The 17,067-nt window shown below is 40.2% G+C and overlaps 1 protein-coding gene across 5 annotated transcripts in view; it reads right to left on the bottom strand.

The window, feature by feature from the left end:
- The window catches only part of LOC148406162 (sodium bicarbonate cotransporter 3-like), a 29,245-nt gene extending 15,391 nt beyond the window's left edge, over nucleotides 1-13,854 (bottom strand). For 2 of the 5 annotated variants that reach the window (XM_088405077.1, XM_088405078.1), the window contains exons 1-7: nucleotides 13,728-13,854; nucleotides 7,212-7,293; nucleotides 5,607-5,756; nucleotides 5,112-5,250; nucleotides 4,121-4,281; nucleotides 3,797-3,985; nucleotides 2,662-3,039 (exon numbers count right to left, since the gene is read on the bottom strand). In XM_088405077.1, the coding sequence (XP_088261203.1) occupies nucleotides 2,662-3,039; nucleotides 3,797-3,985; nucleotides 4,121-4,281; nucleotides 5,112-5,250; nucleotides 5,607-5,756; nucleotides 7,212-7,293; nucleotides 13,728-13,769 (1,141 nt within the window). In that variant the 5' untranslated portion in view covers nucleotides 13,770-13,854. Of the gene's footprint in view, nucleotides 1-2,661; nucleotides 3,040-3,796; nucleotides 3,986-4,120; nucleotides 4,282-5,111; nucleotides 5,251-5,606; nucleotides 5,757-7,211; nucleotides 7,294-10,831; nucleotides 10,978-13,727 lie in introns of those variants that run through there. The other 3 variants (XM_088405079.1, XM_088405080.1, XM_088405076.1) reach the window with 2 other exon arrangements.
- Between the last annotated feature and the right edge of the window lie 3,213 nt (nucleotides 13,855-17,067).

Below are 17,067 nucleotides of genomic sequence, written 5' to 3'. Positions count from 1 at the left end.
TTACAGGGCGATAATCCCCTTCATGTAAGGCTAACCCCCACACTAAAGTCACATGCCTCTTGGGTGAGTAAAAAAGTATACATCCTACTTGAAGAGGATACAATTACACAAGCTTAGCATCTATAATAAGATGACCCTTGCTCACAACCTCTCAGGTTCAACAAGTGATTGCTCGTACCGATGTTCCATACTTTGATATGGAGCCAGTCCCAGAATAAACTCACAAGGAAGGCGGGAATTTGAAGCAATCATGCCCGCGATGATCATCTGTTTTATTTCTGACCAGAATATTATGTCACTAATGACCATGGCATTTGTATAGATATTTAAATAATGGCACGTACCACATGGAATAGGAGTCACTATAACACGATTTAGGGATAACCTGCTTCATGTTCCAACTACTTTGCTCTTGATTTGGGGAAAAAAAAAAAAAAAAAAAACGTCTGGCTCCTTACATGCCATAAACCCTTTCAGTGCCATGGACGAGAATTCTTGTCTTTTAAAATAGTAAAAAAAATAGTCAAATTCTCGTCAAATACGTTTTTTTATATGGAGGGTTGCTGACCCCCTTGACAAGTAGTCACCTAATATTAAGCCAATTGATTCATACATACAAACACATACATTACCTACTTATAATTCTAAGTAAGGAATGGAAGTCAATCTTTCATGATTTTGTCGGCCATGAAAGATGGGTGAACATGCTAAATATACTGGCAGTGAAACTATTTTGTTTGCACAAATCACAGTAACCACATGTTGATTGGGTGACAACGCGACTTAAAACAGAATAAGGAGTATAATAGGATGCACTCAAACAAAATAAAAACACTTAAGCAGCGAGATGACTTTAGTCACACAGCAATTATATCTCAATAACAGACTAAATTTAGATGGCAAACAGAAAGAAAATTAAATTTCAACGCTATGATTACACAGGCCAAAGACATTTTCCAAATAGAATTGCAATAGACCAAACAAACAACAGCAAGTTGTTTGAGTTACTGCTAATGATAGTCACACAGCCGCAGGCTATGACCAAAAATGGAATTTTGACAATATGTCACAAGACGTCCATACTCCGATGAAACCATTTCTCTAAAAACCAGGAAATTATTCATTCAAGCTTCTTCATCTTCGAAAATACCCAATTGTCAGTTCGGATCAAAAGTTGTCCAGCTGCTCTACCCGTCCAATTACCGAATATTCCCCATTTAAAGGTCTCCAAATGAAAGAACTTGTGTTGGCAACTGGCATGGGGCAAAGAACTACAGAAAATATCTCATCACACATGAGGCAGAGGAGGATAACGAGCAATCAGACCAAAAGCAGCTCCTGTGGGCAGCCATTACACCGCAACCGAAAAAATATTAGCAAACTCCATCGAGCGAGGAATGGAGGAATGCTTTGAAAATGTGAGGGACTTCAGAGGAGTTTTGGTGACAGAAACCAGCCAGAGAAAAGAACATCATGTAGAGAAAGAGGAGAGGCATTCTGGAAGCTTGTGACAAAAGATTATGGGAAAGCATAACCATGCCATTTATACTACTGTGCAAATTTCCAGCACTTGCTGTATTGTAGCCTTTTCAACTTTCATTTTGGAGGAAATAGTGGTAGAGTAGTTACCAAGATTATACAAAATGATTAAAACACCTTTGCACAAAAACTTTGTAAACAGTTGTCTTTTTACAATTATACTACCTTAAAAATAAAGCAACTAAGAAAGATGGACACACATATGCTGATTTGGCCAATAATTCAATAGACAGCTTATCAAAATCAATATTTTCGCGCAGTAAAATATAATTATTATCATTATTTATTTACTCATGAAGCTAACATCGGTTAGTCAGGTAAAGGCTACAATATGATGTTAGATTTGTGCCATTTACAAACAGCTAAATGCAAATCTGGGGCACAACAGCGTGTTTTATGACCTGGTATTTCGAACGGTATTTTTTTCTCATGATAGTTGTTTGAAGTTATTTTTAGTTCACTGAGTTTATATATTTTATCTTAAACCAGTTTGTTAAATTTTAACTGGTACAAAAATTGTATTATTATTCGATTAAATACATACATTTTGATTAGTCCAGCCCTACAGTACGTAATGTTTATAATAATTTACGTCCTTTCATTCCAAAACAGGATTTTTTTTTTTTCTCCAATTCAATTCGGGGTGTGTGAAGAATTATTTACTGCTGAGAGGTTGAAACAGTAATGATTTAGACAATTTAATTGTTCTATACGATGAATCAATCATCAAAAATATTTTTTATTTGATTATCGACGAGCTGTTGATTAACCGTCGCATCTTGACTTATAACGTGACGCGCTTTTCAACCACTATCTCCCAGCTCTAAATCCACTGATGACATTCTATTGACTGTCCACCAGTCCATAGTGTAGCCCGTTATAATCGAAAGTCAGCCACGATCCTGATAAGGACATTCACAATAGAAAACACAGGTACTCAAGAATGTTGCACAGTACTGTAAATGAATGTAAAAAAAAAAAAGGGATGCCTCAAAACGTGAACTTCATCATGGGTAATTGATGAGATGGCCGCAAAGTTAACAGGAAGCTGAGTTTTCATGCTTGTGCTAGTGTTTTCTGATCAAGCTGTGACTCACACTGGCAGGCTACACAGATATTTGCCTTCTAAGGGCAGCTGCTCGGATCCCTGGGATGCACAGGAAGATTGCCGGCTCAACCGGGGCATCGCCGCCTCTTCATCTGTCGGCTTTGTCGGCTCGTCGTCCTTGGGTGGAGATACCACCACTTCGGGGATGCTATGGGGGCCAAAGCCGGCTCCGTGGGTGCGCGGGGGGCTCGGGAAGGCGCGGCGAAAGGACGAAGGGGTGCTTTGAGGGGTGATGTGGGGAGAGGGATCTGGGGGGCGCCCCGCGTTGGAGGACGGCAGTAGGTGGTTGAGTAGGACGGAAACTCGGGACTCTCTTCTCTGCGGCAGGTTGGAGGCAGAGGAGGCCGCTCCGGGCTTGTGGAGGGAGAGACGTGAAGAGGAAAGGCCCTCTCCTAATAGAGGAGACAATGGCAAAAAGAAGAAAGAAGGCAGGGAGAGGAATAGAGGAACAAGGGATGGAGCAGATAGGGGAAAAACATGTGAAGTCCAAGTGTATTAAAGGGATGGTATCTGACAGAGCCAGCCAGAAAAAGGCGAGCGGCGGGGAGGTAGCAGAACGTCGTTAGGATGATTCACGCATGCGTCGAGTGAGCAAATAAAAAGGATCGGTGGCAAACACGCCCAGAACGTGACCAAGGGAGAGGGTGTTCTCAAGGCCCAAAAACCTGGCTCGGAAAAGCTCAAACAATCACGTGACCGGTTAGGCGAAGCTTCAAACTGCATGCCAGAAAATACGATATCAGAGCAAGTCACCGGCGGCAAACTCCCATAGCAAACCAGTCCAGAACACCGACAAAAAACACTTTGAATATTTTGTTGGCACGGCGGCTAAATACCATGGCCGTCGGTCAATTTTGATCACAATGTCAACATTTTCAAAACAATTTACACCGCGGTAGCCATGCACTTGTTCAAAGAGGTTTCAAAATCAGTATTTCAAACCAAGCCAGCCATACGGACAATAATTAGCACCCAGATTTCTCTTTCGCTATTTTCACATTACTCTTGCTTGATCCCTAGATGGTACTCACTTTAACCATCCACCTTCTATGCACGCGTTGAAAGATATCAAGATTGCATTTTTAGAAATTCTCCTCATGATAGATGAGAAACAGGAAAAAGAAAAGTGAGTGCGCTGTGGAATCTCACCGTTTCTTTCAAGCAAGAGAGGGTCAGAATGTTTCTTGCCTATGTCAGCAATGGAGCGCACCAAAGGGATGCGGTTACTGAGCTTTCTCTCGTTCTGATGGTGGTGCTTCTTCAGCATCGCCTCACGCACCTTCGCCCGCAGGTCCTCCTTGAGCTGGCCCGACGCCACCATGCTATCTATCACCATGTCTAAATCGAGAAAACGCACGATACGGCAAATGTTGGATTATTTTATTACGCAATTGGCTATGAGCTGTTGTTGTCATTACGACTCGACATTTGAAAGGATAATATAAAAGGCACTCGGAAAAAAAGGCAATTTACCCGCAATTTCCTCGATACTGTTGGCCCTCATATCCAGCATGACAGTGCCGTTGAGGATGCAGCTACGCAGCTCAAATAAACTGTGCAGCGATAACGTAGCCACATAAGGTTTGCTCCATCTTTCCCCTCCATCTTCTACGTCTTCTTCAAACTTAAGCCACCTGAGGAAAAGCCACCCAAAGACAGATAGTTTTAATTAAATATTGAAAGGCTGCATTATCTGTCGATTTTCATTGCTATGCTAGTTGATTAGCGCCATACATTTGGTATGAAAGTATGTTTAAATATTTGTGATTTGTACAATGTGACGTGGTCTGATTTGAAGAGGGAAAGAAAGATATGATTCTGCGGCGTATAGTGCACAGAATGTCCTTTGAATGTGAAAGAATTTTGCAATCTTCCTCTAAAGTTGAAATAGCTGCCCAAGATTGCTTTGGTAAATGTTTGTCACGTATTGGAATATATGATTACTCTATTCTATCAGTAAAAACGTTCTTGGTGGCACATTCTTTTCATTTTATTAAAAAACAAAAAACAAACAAAACAAAAAGTATGCACTGTTGTGTGTGTGTTTGTCTGCAGCTCCTCAGCTTCTTATACAGAGATTGTAAGCCATATTTTAAAATGCAGCATGGGAATAAAGTCTGCTTAATTTCAAGTACGACTGTGATGAGCCGTGTTCCAACAACCGTGTTGGGGATATCTTGGTTTTGAAAGACGCAGGTATTTAAAACCGTTCAAATATGTAAAAACCGGAAAGTCTGCCTTAATGGGCAACTTCACTGTGCAGCGAGAGCCTCCTCTCATTGTGTATCATATGTATGACAAAGTCCACATTGTATCATTAATATTGAGACATAGTAATTGAATGATTGATTTGAAATAAACTACTATTGCTCAAGGTTATCATGCCATAAGAATCTGATTTCGTCCCATGCCTAACTGTGACATTACATCACAACAAGGTTTTCCATCATATCTTTAGTCTGACCTGGCAGTTTCCCTCCATTCAGTGGCACTGCCATCTCGGAAGGATAGCTCATCCAACTCGGTGAAGAGGTCATGGGGAACATGCTCCAAGTCATCGTCTTCTGTGCCCAGAATGAATTGGACCCGCTGGGATGGAGTGTCTGATGAGAAAATGGCAAAGGGAATCCACATATTTTGCTGTTTAATTGATACTTTTCAAGTAGTCACACATTTTTACATAAATTTATACCACACACCCTCTCTTCAAACTGCTACAAATGTGTAAGGGAAAAAAAATATGGGTTTTATGGACATTTATGGAACCATTTCCGTCATGCCTGTCTAAAAACATTACGACCATTTATAGATGTACTGTATTTGCATATTGTAATATTTGTATATGCATAAAGTTACGCTATACTAGTCTGTTTTCTCACAAGCTGAAACTTACAAATACTAAGATCTGTGTGGAGGTTGACAGAAATGGTGCATATCAACTTAGGCAGTGTATTCTAACCATAGGGGGGAGATTCTCTATCATCCTCCTTTCCGTCGTCAGAGTCTTTATCCCGTCTTTTTCTGTGGTGCCTGTGTCCTCTGTGACGATGCCTACGCTTGCTCTCCCTTCCAATAGGAACATGAACGCCTACATACACTGCTCTGTGGCCTAGAAAAAAAAAAAAAAAAAAAAAGAGAAAAAAAGGATTAGGCACCTAACAGTAAATCCAAGTTTCAAATCTTTAGTCGTTGTTAGAAGTGGATGGTTCAGTTTTATAAGGTAACATAACACAGCATCACAGTTGGTAGGAAGCATGCTTACATCCACATAAAACAGATGTGGCGCAACATACTGAACAAAAGATGAATTGTATGCAAACTTCAAATTACTCCTCAATTGCACTCAAATCATTACGGTCACAGCACTGAACAGTGAAAGGCAAATTGACTACAAAACAAGCTGGAATTTATAATTTGATCTATCTTCTTTGATAGAAAGCAATCATTTCCCATATTCACCACGATGGATGCTGATTATTAAAAGATATTTTTTAAGCGCCGAAATTACGGCTGAGGAAAGACAAAAGTCAACCAAGTTGGTGGCTAAGACAACTTTAAAAGTAGGTCGACTAAAAATACCTGCGACAAAGCTACATCGGAACCATGTTTGTGCCATTGTTTTCTATACAGCCATTTCTTGCAGACACATGCAGCGTTGTGAAGACAGCAAGAAAGAATAACTTTGAATGCCAGAAGTTTAGAATCATTTCCAACGAAAAATGTCAAGAAAAATAAACCCATATTCAATTTTCGCAAGGTGTAACTACACTTTGAGAATGTTGCGAAACTTTACGTATGCAAAGACCATCTTGACATAATATCTACATTACCTGTGTCAGAGCACCATCTAGTGGCCGAAGGGCTGATGTTTTTTAGGTGCATATATCCACGAAATGATTTAGTAGTTAGTGTGGTTGCATCGAAGACAATACTAGCATACGGACATTGACTAGAAAAAACAACCGAGCCACCCCTGCTGGTTAACAGACTATTGAAATAATCGTTAGTGACAGCTCTAGAAAATAATAAAACTAAATAAGATTTTAAAAAGATTCAATAGTGACAGCCCAACTTAAACACTAATTGCTGTGTGCTTTTTATTCAAGTACAACATCCTGCAAGGAAAATTTGTGACGTTAATAGATACCAAGCTGTTGCTCCAAAATGTTGCCACCACAGATGGTTTTATGAGAATAGCTGAAGAACGGGCAACACATAAAAGTTGAAAAAACAAAAAAAAAAACAACAGAAATACCAAATTGCAAATACGAAGATGTCATTGATACCAACGCATAACAAACTACGAAGAATATACTGTAGACAATGAAGCACCTTGAAGCAGTATGCAATGTATAGCTGTTAGCAGATGGCGATTAAAAAATAAATAAATAAAATAAGCGCTTGGCTGTGCGAATGAACAGAAGCTCTGTAGGCAAAAACAGTGGGAAGCGGGAGCATCATTTTTGAATGAAGGGCTTAAGGAATGCGGTATTGAAGCCACGTAAGAATCAGAAAACGACGAAAAGAAATACAATTCAGTCATGTGGCTTAGCTTTGAACTTACTTTCTAAGTCATCCTTTTCATAATTTGTCTGAATCGTGAAGCTGCTTTTTCCATGGTCAACTATTGCCTCCTCGTCTAGGCCCTGGGGAAAAGACAAAAGGGTACAGACAGATATGATTTAGGAAGAATGATTTAAATCGTACTTCCCAATTTTGGAACATAACACCGTTATCATATTAATAGCAGATAGGAAGGGATACTTATTTGTAAATAAGGTGTCTTCTACAAGGACGCAAGACTAACTTCTTTGACCTTTCAATCCCTGCCACCTGACCTGCTTTTAACCAGTTTGAGCCTTGACTCTATCCTCTTTACAGATGATTGTGGGTTACTAGAAGCCCTCAAGATTTTCTAATGATGTTTTCCCACTGAGCTTACACTAAGAGGTTATGCACTCTGTTGGTTGTTCAAAAGTCACGGTATCAAGGCCCGGATACCTAAAATAATATTTTGAGAGAGGGGGCCGTGCAAATTTCATCCGAGCACTCAATTAGAATAGGGTGGGATAATTGGCAGCTGGATTCGTGACGCGTTTGTGGAGATTTCAGCAGTCTGCTTTGAAGAGCAAGGAGGTTAGCTTGAAGATGAAGCTCTCGATCTATACAGTACATTAGCCGCATTAGAGATGAGCGCTTGTTTGTCGCAGAGCAATGACGTAAAACTCTGGTTTATGATTGCTATGCGGAGAATTTGGCAAATATCCACGATGGTCGTTTTTAAGAGACCTTCTATTTTAATGAAAAAAAAATACGGGCACCTATAGAAGATAGGGCCAACTGGAGTTATTTACCGCCTGTTTGCAAAAACCCTGGCTACGAGTAGAATATGCCTGCTCCGGATCAGGGCCTGAACACCAATCTAGGGTCCTATATACCCACAGCGACAAATATGGTCAGCAGCAGTCCCTCATAGACACACGAAAAGTGTTCACCACAAAATAATCTGAAATGAAAGGACGACACAAGCAACACAGTTGCAGTTAAAAAGTCATGGTTCTTTGCACACAGCTGGCCATTGGTGGAACATTAAAGTCTACAATGTAACTTTAACTGAGAATTTGGTCATTGACTTAAGAACAGAACATCCCTAAAAAAGGTTTTATTAAAAACCCAATCATACATTATTATTATTCTAATGTACTACACAGTGCAGTTGGCAGGCATTTCAAATATGTCAAACACTAAATCGGGGTAGAATGCAAGGCAAAACGATGTAAAAATCTTCACTCTAAGAACCTTGAATTTCATGTTTTAAAAAAAAACATAACACAAATCAATATACCTCTGCCACGGAGGACATTGTTGTTCTAACAACAAAAACAACAACACTATTACCACTATCAGTGTTCATTGACTCAATGACCTTAAGTGTTGGGACATTTGGACAGCTGCAGAGAAACTGTATTTAGTTACCGCAGCGTGTGTGGGCCAAAGTAGCTGCACCACCAGATAACTTGTCACGTGGATGTCACACCATGCCAGAACCACAGAAAATACAAAGTGACATCATAACCTTAACACTACCCATAAAGATCACAACTGCCAATGTAAAATAAATAAAAAATCAATTTAACACTAGGAAAAACAAAACATTACCCAATAATGTTTGAACCTGCCGACCAATGACAAGCCACGGTTATTTAATGTATATGGCGGAGCATGACGCCCTGTTTTGCGAGAACGGAAGAGAAGCCTGAGATAGTCACATGTAGTTTATAAATACCACAAGGTGACAGTGACTTAATGTTGGCATGGGCTGGCAGTAGATAAGAATGGACTTAATTAAGGATGCACGAAAAGAAGTAAGAGTTTAGCATAGTGAGTCACATAGGCAACTTCTCTCAGATGTTTCGTCCAAAACTGTGCTCACACAGAACACGACATTTTAATTTAGTGATACGCCATTCACGTTAAATCAAGTGGCTTCAATGTGGGTCACAATCACATATATTGTATTGGAAAACATGTACAACATGTCAATTCTTGCTTTCCACGTTCCAATGCAGATCATGAACATGACTTAAATGACGATTCCCGTGTGTTACCGCAGTCGCTCCATTGGTAGTCAGACCATCTGTAACTGTGTGCACTAGGAGGCGTGCGTCTGATGTTTGCATTCCTTTGAAGTGGATTTGCATGATAGTGTGCAGAGCCCCACTCTGATAGCAGTGCGCCCTAACAAACGGCTGTCTTTTACCTTCCTGGGGCATGTAAGTCAATTTGTAAGGGTGACTAAACTGGACTGATCTTTTCGTAACTAATCGTTGCATTGTGAGACGGGGTTATTTTAGGCTTTAAACTGAGTTCATAATTATTGTAAAACGCAACTAAACGTCTAACAATCAGAATCTTTCTGGAATTATAACTGGTGAGAAAAGACTCACCTAACCCTACCAATCAGTGTATTAGCCAGAATCACATGAGCCAATGTTTACATACAAAGAATAAAGCTGGTTAAGAAAAAAAAAATCATAATAATCTTAGTCTGTTTAAGCGCCTTAAAATTCCATTTGCACAATTGTGTTTTTTTTGGTATATAACACCTGCTCATTTACGACTCTCCGTTAATTACGTAAGTATGTTGGGAACACTGTGTGCTAACAATTTATAAACACATGATGCTCATATTTTTGTTGGCAACCTGCAGTAAACCTGTTACGTAATGTAAAATTGTGTATGTTTAGCTTTCTAATACACTTTTATGAAGTTGAAACACATTTTAATTAATGTGAAAGTCCTGTTACTTATTATTGAGAGCATGGGCATCAAACTCAAGCTTGTACATGGTGAAATACGGTAGTTGATTTAACGTAGTAAAAATATTTACTTTCTGAAACAACAACTGAGCAGGACATTTTAGCACTATTTTTTAACTGCTCTTTAATGTTATACCGCAAATGGATTTGCGGGATTCTATGTTTGCTGTACTTATGTTGAAATGTCAATAACAATATAGTCATTGTGAACTAAACTCTCAAAATGACGCTAAGATAAAAATGGCAAATCCACGGCAACAAAAAGTGTGAGAGCCCACAAAGCTATTCCCCTTTGTGACCGCATCCTAATAAATATATCCTCCCTCGCTGAATGGTGATAATTCCAAGAAGCTTTCATCAGTGCTTGTAACTAGACTCTGAACGGTTTACCCTCGTCAGTAAACGTCATCTGTTCAAACAGCATGCGCCACCTTCATGTTCCACTACCTTGGCAGCCCCATTTTAAGCCACCTCTCCCTCACAGTCTCCTCTTACTCTCCCTTTTCCCCCTTGTCACGCTCCTTCAAGCAGCCATAACAGTTTATGCTGCTTTCTTCTAGTCTTCACCGAATAAAGATCAGAGAGCAAACGTCCCTATTTCAACAAGCGCCTCAAATGAATGAAAGACTAAGACGGCAGCCTCGAATCACCCCCACGTTCACCTTGGACTTGATTTCCTAAAATCTGGGATGTCTTCATCTACTACAGTACTTGAAGTACATACCCCGCTTTACAGCGCTCATGTCTAGAAGGGTGGGAAAAAAAAACAAAACAAAAAAACTCATCAACAATGCATGCAGCCTTACTCGAGATGGGACATTGTTCACGGACCAAACGCGGCATATGCAAACACAGGAGGACCTACCGTTAGCACATGCTTTCCTTCGCTCTGTCTGTCCATTGAGATCCTAGCAAAGAAGGCAGGGACGTTAGCTCGTTCCCCTTTTTTTTTTGACAGCTACCTCGTAGGGATGGCGCTCAGAAGACGCACAATGACACTTGCCTCGATTCTCGATTCCTCCGCTCGTGTCTTTATAGAGTGAGGAAGCGAGAGGGAGAAAGAGAGAGAGGCGGACAAGCTGCTTCACGACACAGAGCCCCGGCTCTACCCTGTTGTCATCCCGCTCTTTGCTCACCAGCCAATCCCACCATGGCACCATTAATATTTTATTTTGTCCGGCCAAGAGCTAAAATAACGCACACATGCGGCAGCAACACATGGAGGACATACGCACACGTTCGGAGGGCATGCAAACGTTTACCCGCTGAGGTATTCAGGTCACAAATGAAAAGCGATCCCCTACACAGAAAAATGGAAAGAGGCGTACGGCTTGGCATTCTTCAGGCGGTGGTTTTGGACTGAAGCTGGGTATGGGATCGTCAAGATTAAAAAAAAAAAATCACCGGTGGCATTGAGAACTGTACCAATAATTTAAAAAATGGCAATCCCTCACAATGTCAGGAGGCTGACAAAAGATAGACATTACAAGCAACAAATAAAATTGTCCTCTCAAGATAATTATTGATGCATCATCTGAATACAAAAGCTTTAAGGGTTCTATTTAGGATTTTTTGATAACGGGCCACGAAGCAATAGTGAAAAGATGAAACCACATACAAAAACAATGCCTGCAACAGTGAAGGATGAAAGAGTGAAATACAGTAATATTGACTTTTAGGAGCAGTCAGTCATCCAGTCGAAAAAATATTCCTAGTTTGTTCTGCAATTCTACCAAAGTAAAGACTGATTTTTATCCAGTCTGAGGCCGATTTACTGCAGAAGAAAAGACCAAATCTCAATTACTGGCCGAGTAATTTGAACAAACAAATGTGCTGCATAATCCCTCAAATAATTACCCCCAATGAATTGCAATTACATGCCCCGTGTTATCAAAAGATAACACTGTTTGCTAATGATTATCTTCATAGTCAACAAAAGTCAACGCAGCTCTGCTTAGCTTTTGGCTTTGGTATGAGACCAGGGGTTTCACCCTGATGACATGATGTCGCCTCTGCGTGGTGGTGTTTTGGACAATGAGTAAAATTTTAATTAGGTAAAGGTTTCTGAAAAATTCTTTGAAAATGTAACCTCAGCATGTGTGTATAAGTTATACACTCCATGCGTTTTAAATATTATTGTTAAACAATAAGTTTTTTTCATTATTCTTAGCTGGGCTGCGGCCAAAATACTAATCATGATTATTTAGGTCAATATTGAAATCATGATTATTGATCACGATTATTCATCATGCTTAGCCAAACATGTCTATCGATTGCCCCCTTTTTTAAGCAAGCAGTACATAAACAAGGTTTCAAGGCTTGATACTTACGTTATGACTGTAAATATGATCATTTAAAAAAAAATTGGATTAAGTACACCCAAAACTGTATCCTTTTTTAATATTCACAAAATAAAATAAATCAACTTTAAACAACTTTTGAACTATTATAGCGTTTATACAGGTTACAGGTTAGTCTAAAACTGAAAAAAAAATACCCAAGTACATCAAAGTGCCTGAAACTAAAATATATATATACTGTATATGCCAATCCTTGTTTTATTGAAAACAAAGCCTTTTCTTTGCGCCCACCCAGGGGGCCCACTCCACTATTTGAGACTGGTGTAGAGGTTGGAGGTTCCATATCATTATGTAAATTAGCCCAACTGTAAGCTACCAGTGAAGCGGAAACGTCGAAGGGCTCACTCACAGCTTCACCAACAGACAGATAAAAGATTTACTTATGTTGACACTTGATGTGGCGACAGGCATCCCGAATAATAGTTCTGTACAAAATCTTAATTTCTTGCGAATCTCACATGCAAGAATTTGCATCCAAGCAGACAATGGCTCATTCAAGATGCGAATACTGTATTTTGACTTGATGAACACAGCAGCTTATGCATTGCTTGTCTGTAACAGTAAACCCACAGACTTCCGTGGCTGGGGAAAGACGTAGGCAGTCATTAAGTGAGCTCTTTTCATTGAGCAGAGGAGGACTCATGTTTCCTCCACGGTTGTAAGCACATGCTTATACATGCACAAATAAGTACCTAGAGAGAGCACAGGGCAATTCTACACCAGCATTTATATCAGTCAGTTCGACATTTTAAACTTAGCACTGCAACTCGTTTCTTTTTTGGATTTGTTCGCACAGCTCTGGGGTTTGACAGTCATGATCTTATTTGTCACTTTACTCTTGGGACAGATTGCAGAAATTCTGTTCCTGGCCTCAAATGAGGTTTTGATTTTGCTTCTGCTCAACTTTTCTCATAATAAAACTAACTAGAATTTCACATTTCCTGCAAGAAATCTGATCCATCACTGGGGTACAGAGTGGAAAAACGCCACTGTCAAGCCCCGCAAAAGTTTGTCAAACGCCACTGGAATGTTTACAGCAACGCGAAACTACTTACTTTTTATTTACGTATGTTTATCGGAACAATCAATTCTGCCAAAACCTGGACAACCTCGCGCCGGGCTAACCCATTAGCTAGCAAGTTACAACTGCATCCCACCCCTGAAAAATTACCCCCAAAAAAACGCCAAGAAAACAAATGTTCACGGAACCACTCCGAATGACTTCTTATCACCGCGCCACGTGTCAGAATAAGAAATATCGCTAACAATAGCAGCTGCCGGGGGTAAAGCATCCCTTGTGCTTAACCAGCTGCTTGGGAAACGCAAGGTAAAAAGACGGACAAAGAAACAGACAAGAGGCGAAGATAAGGAAGCGGTTCTCGGTGTAGTGTGGGTACATACTGTTCTCAAGAAGGGCCGCGTTTGTTCAGATGATTCATCCATCGCGCTCCCCGCTTGACTTTTGGGCCACCGGTAAGGTTTTTTTTTTTTTTTTGCCGGTTGTGCCGCGTAGAGGAAACCGGCGAGCGTGACACCAGTGAACACGCCAGAGGGACTAGTGGCTGGCTGGCAGTTGCGCGTTAGACGTGACGTAAAAGGTCCCGCCTCCTGAATGATTGAAAGCTATTGGTTGCCAATAGGACGTTGTGATGCAGCCTTTAGCCAATCAATTCGCATGACGTCAGCGTGAGGGTGGATTATCGTTCGCTGCAAAAAGGCGAAGCGGGCTTTTTGTGTTGTTTTATACTAAACTAACATCCTTCGTTAAACTTCCTGTTATGTTTGTTTGCAAGGTACAGCAATGATGTCCCTGGGTCACTTTAACCTGGGGCGTATTTACCCATCCAAAATCGTCCGAAATGTGTGTCATCCAAATCAAATATTTAATTGCAACCACTGTTTTATTCCTCGGGAACAGTAATACTGTAATGTCACTGGCCTTAAGTCAGAGCTTTGATTCTTTACAAAAAAAGTATGTAAAAACTCAGTTTTTGTGTGTGTGGAACTCACAAAGAGGATGTCTAATTCATATATGTGTTACATTCATTTCTCTGGAACAGGAATAATATATTGGGTCATGTGTAACCATCCAAAAGTTTCAGAATTGTTTTGGGTGTATAACCCTGCTAACTAAAAGGAATAATATTCCCAGATCGTTTTGATCAGGGTTTCGCTTAATCATAAAGAAAGTTGCAATTAAAAGTTTTAAATTGTTTTGATTCATTTTTACCAGCAGAGGGCAGTGCTGTACCAACAAACGGAGCACTCATCTCTTGGCACTGAATGCACTTGTTTAAAAAAGAAGAAAAAGGAAAGATCACATTTACAACTTTAAAATGAAGAAACGGATTACAAGATATATTATAAATAGTTTAATTTAATGAGACCCTTGATAATCATCCAATCAATATGAGTCAACTCTGAATTAAAAAATACAACAATAACAAAAAAACAAAAACATAAGGGAATTACAGCGATTTACACCTAAAAATGAGTTTGGGAAAACATAAACATACTAAACATGTAAATAGTACTAACAAAATCAATCATTAAAACAATGAAAAAATCAAATTATCTTCTGAAGAACAGCATGCTGGAAGACGAGTTAGCACTTCCTCCTCAAAGTTCAGAGGTCGAGGTTTTGATTCCGACTCTGGCCTTAACGTCTTAATGTTCTCCCTGTGCCCACGTGGACTTTCTCTGGGTACTCCTGTTTCCTCCCAGAACACCCAAAACATGCCCACTGCCTTAAGACAGCTGGGATAGACGCCAGCACGCCAGCGACCCTAATGAGGAGAAGCAATTTACAAAATTGACATATTAACTCGATAATTATTAAGGGCCTAATTTAGTTCATATTTACTAAATACCAATGAAATTAATTAAGAATATTGCTTGTTATCTGTTGCCTCATTTTAGTTGAGTAAATGTGTGTGTGTTTTCTGTTACGAGTATCCCTTCATGTATGCTTTTTCCATGCTAAAAAATTACTGCAAATTCTCCCAGGCTGGTTTTTGCACCATACTGGATTCTAATGCTAAAATATATTAAAGCTTTATAAAGAGGTCCTTTATAATATCATAAACTGTATTATATTTGATTTCCTGAGCAAACCTACACCCCCATAATCTTAATCCCTGTGGATTTTTATATTTATTAATAACAAAATAAAGTATATAATGGAAAAAAAAAATGTGTTCACAGAGAAAGGAGTAAAAATAGAGCTCAATCCTCACCCGCCTATCAAGCTCCGACATAATCACTTGCTAGCTCAGAAATAGAACTGAAAAAGTGGGAGCTCAAACTCTCACCTCTTAATTGTACCTTGAATCGTAAAGACACCGAGAGCCTATTAGCGCACAAGGAAGAAATGTGCTGTGTACCAGCCAAGACACCTAAATATCAAACATCTAAATAATGCAGCTGCGAGATGAGTCAGAATTTAGACAAGTGGGAGAAGAACTGCGTTGGCATCCACCTGTGAAGCGAACAGTCAAACAAACATTCGCTGCAAGGTGTTGTGATGATTGGAGGAAAAAGTTTTCCCTGAATGCCACAGGAGAAAGAGCATGAACTTTTCTTTTTTTTTTTTTTTTTGCTATGCAACTACTCTCCATAAAATGTATTTTTTTCAGGGGCAGAGCAGGAATTAAATGGAATACGCACATAACCGAAAACTTATGTTTGTTTTTTGGGTTAATTTAGCCTTTAAGGCAGAGGTGTCAAAGTCCTTTTTATCAAGGGCCACATTGTAATTATAGTTTCTGTCGAAGGCCGTTATCACTGTGAATTCAAATTGATTTTAAGTATGATCATCACACATTTACACATTTTGAAATCAGAGGCCACAAACAACTGTTGGAAAGGGAGATGAATTAGAAAAATGGCAAAAGTTGTAGGCGACTTGAAAATTTGAGATTTTTGTCAAAAACTTCAAGTTATAATTGGCACATAAAATGATATGGCGGGCCGGATCTGACCTTGACTCTGACACCTGTGCTTTCAGTTTAAGATCTGCAAATTTAGTCCATTAAACTCAATTGACCAAATGAGTATTGACCGTGCCATATATTTAAACCTCTAAGGGCTCACTGTATGCGGCTTTGTCCCAAGCGGCGACGTCTTCTGATGGTACCAAAAGATGGTTAGAAGGGGAAAGGAAACCCTTCAATCTGTTGAAGCTTCCCAAAGTGCCATCGCATTGATTTTGATTCATATCTTTTCCACACGGCTGCTTCTTTGCGTCCTACCCCAAACATCACTCTTATGGGACCTCGCGGAAACCCTAGCGCCCCTTCAATCCAGTCGGACTCCTTCGGGACTCTAAAGGGGAGTGGGGCAGAAGAGGGCAATGACCGGCATGGTGTATCTGAATCAACACGGAATTGGGTGGATAGTAGGAGGAGTTGTGGAGACGGTAAATGGCGGTGTCAGTAGGGGCGGAGTGGGGAGATTCGGCCTGTTCAGATGTGTCCCACCAGCCTCCAGAGGGAACGCAGAGGTTTGAAATCAATGTGCTGTTAAGTGCAGCTCAGCCGCGGGATACTCTCCCCAACATTAAGCATGCACCGCTGGCTCCAAGCCGGCCCGGAGCGGGACGCCAGAATCCGACGCGAGGGCTCCTCTTCCTGTCACCTTTGTGCTCTCTGCCAACACTCAACACCTTCCTCCAAACATTTGTGGCCCCGCTAACTTGAGACTCATCTCACACCATGGTCTCACTCCGACAGACCTGTGAGCA

Source organism: Hippichthys cyanospilos, chromosome 21 (assembly GCF_059441005.1).
Source record: "Hippichthys cyanospilos isolate Australia breed blue-spotted pipefish chromosome 21, RoL_Hcya_1.0, whole genome shotgun sequence".
NCBI lineage: Eukaryota > Metazoa > Chordata > Actinopteri > Syngnathiformes > Syngnathidae > Hippichthys > Hippichthys cyanospilos.
The sequence above is the reverse complement of the archived record's forward strand: the minus strand, read 5'-3'. Positions and strand labels throughout refer to the sequence as shown.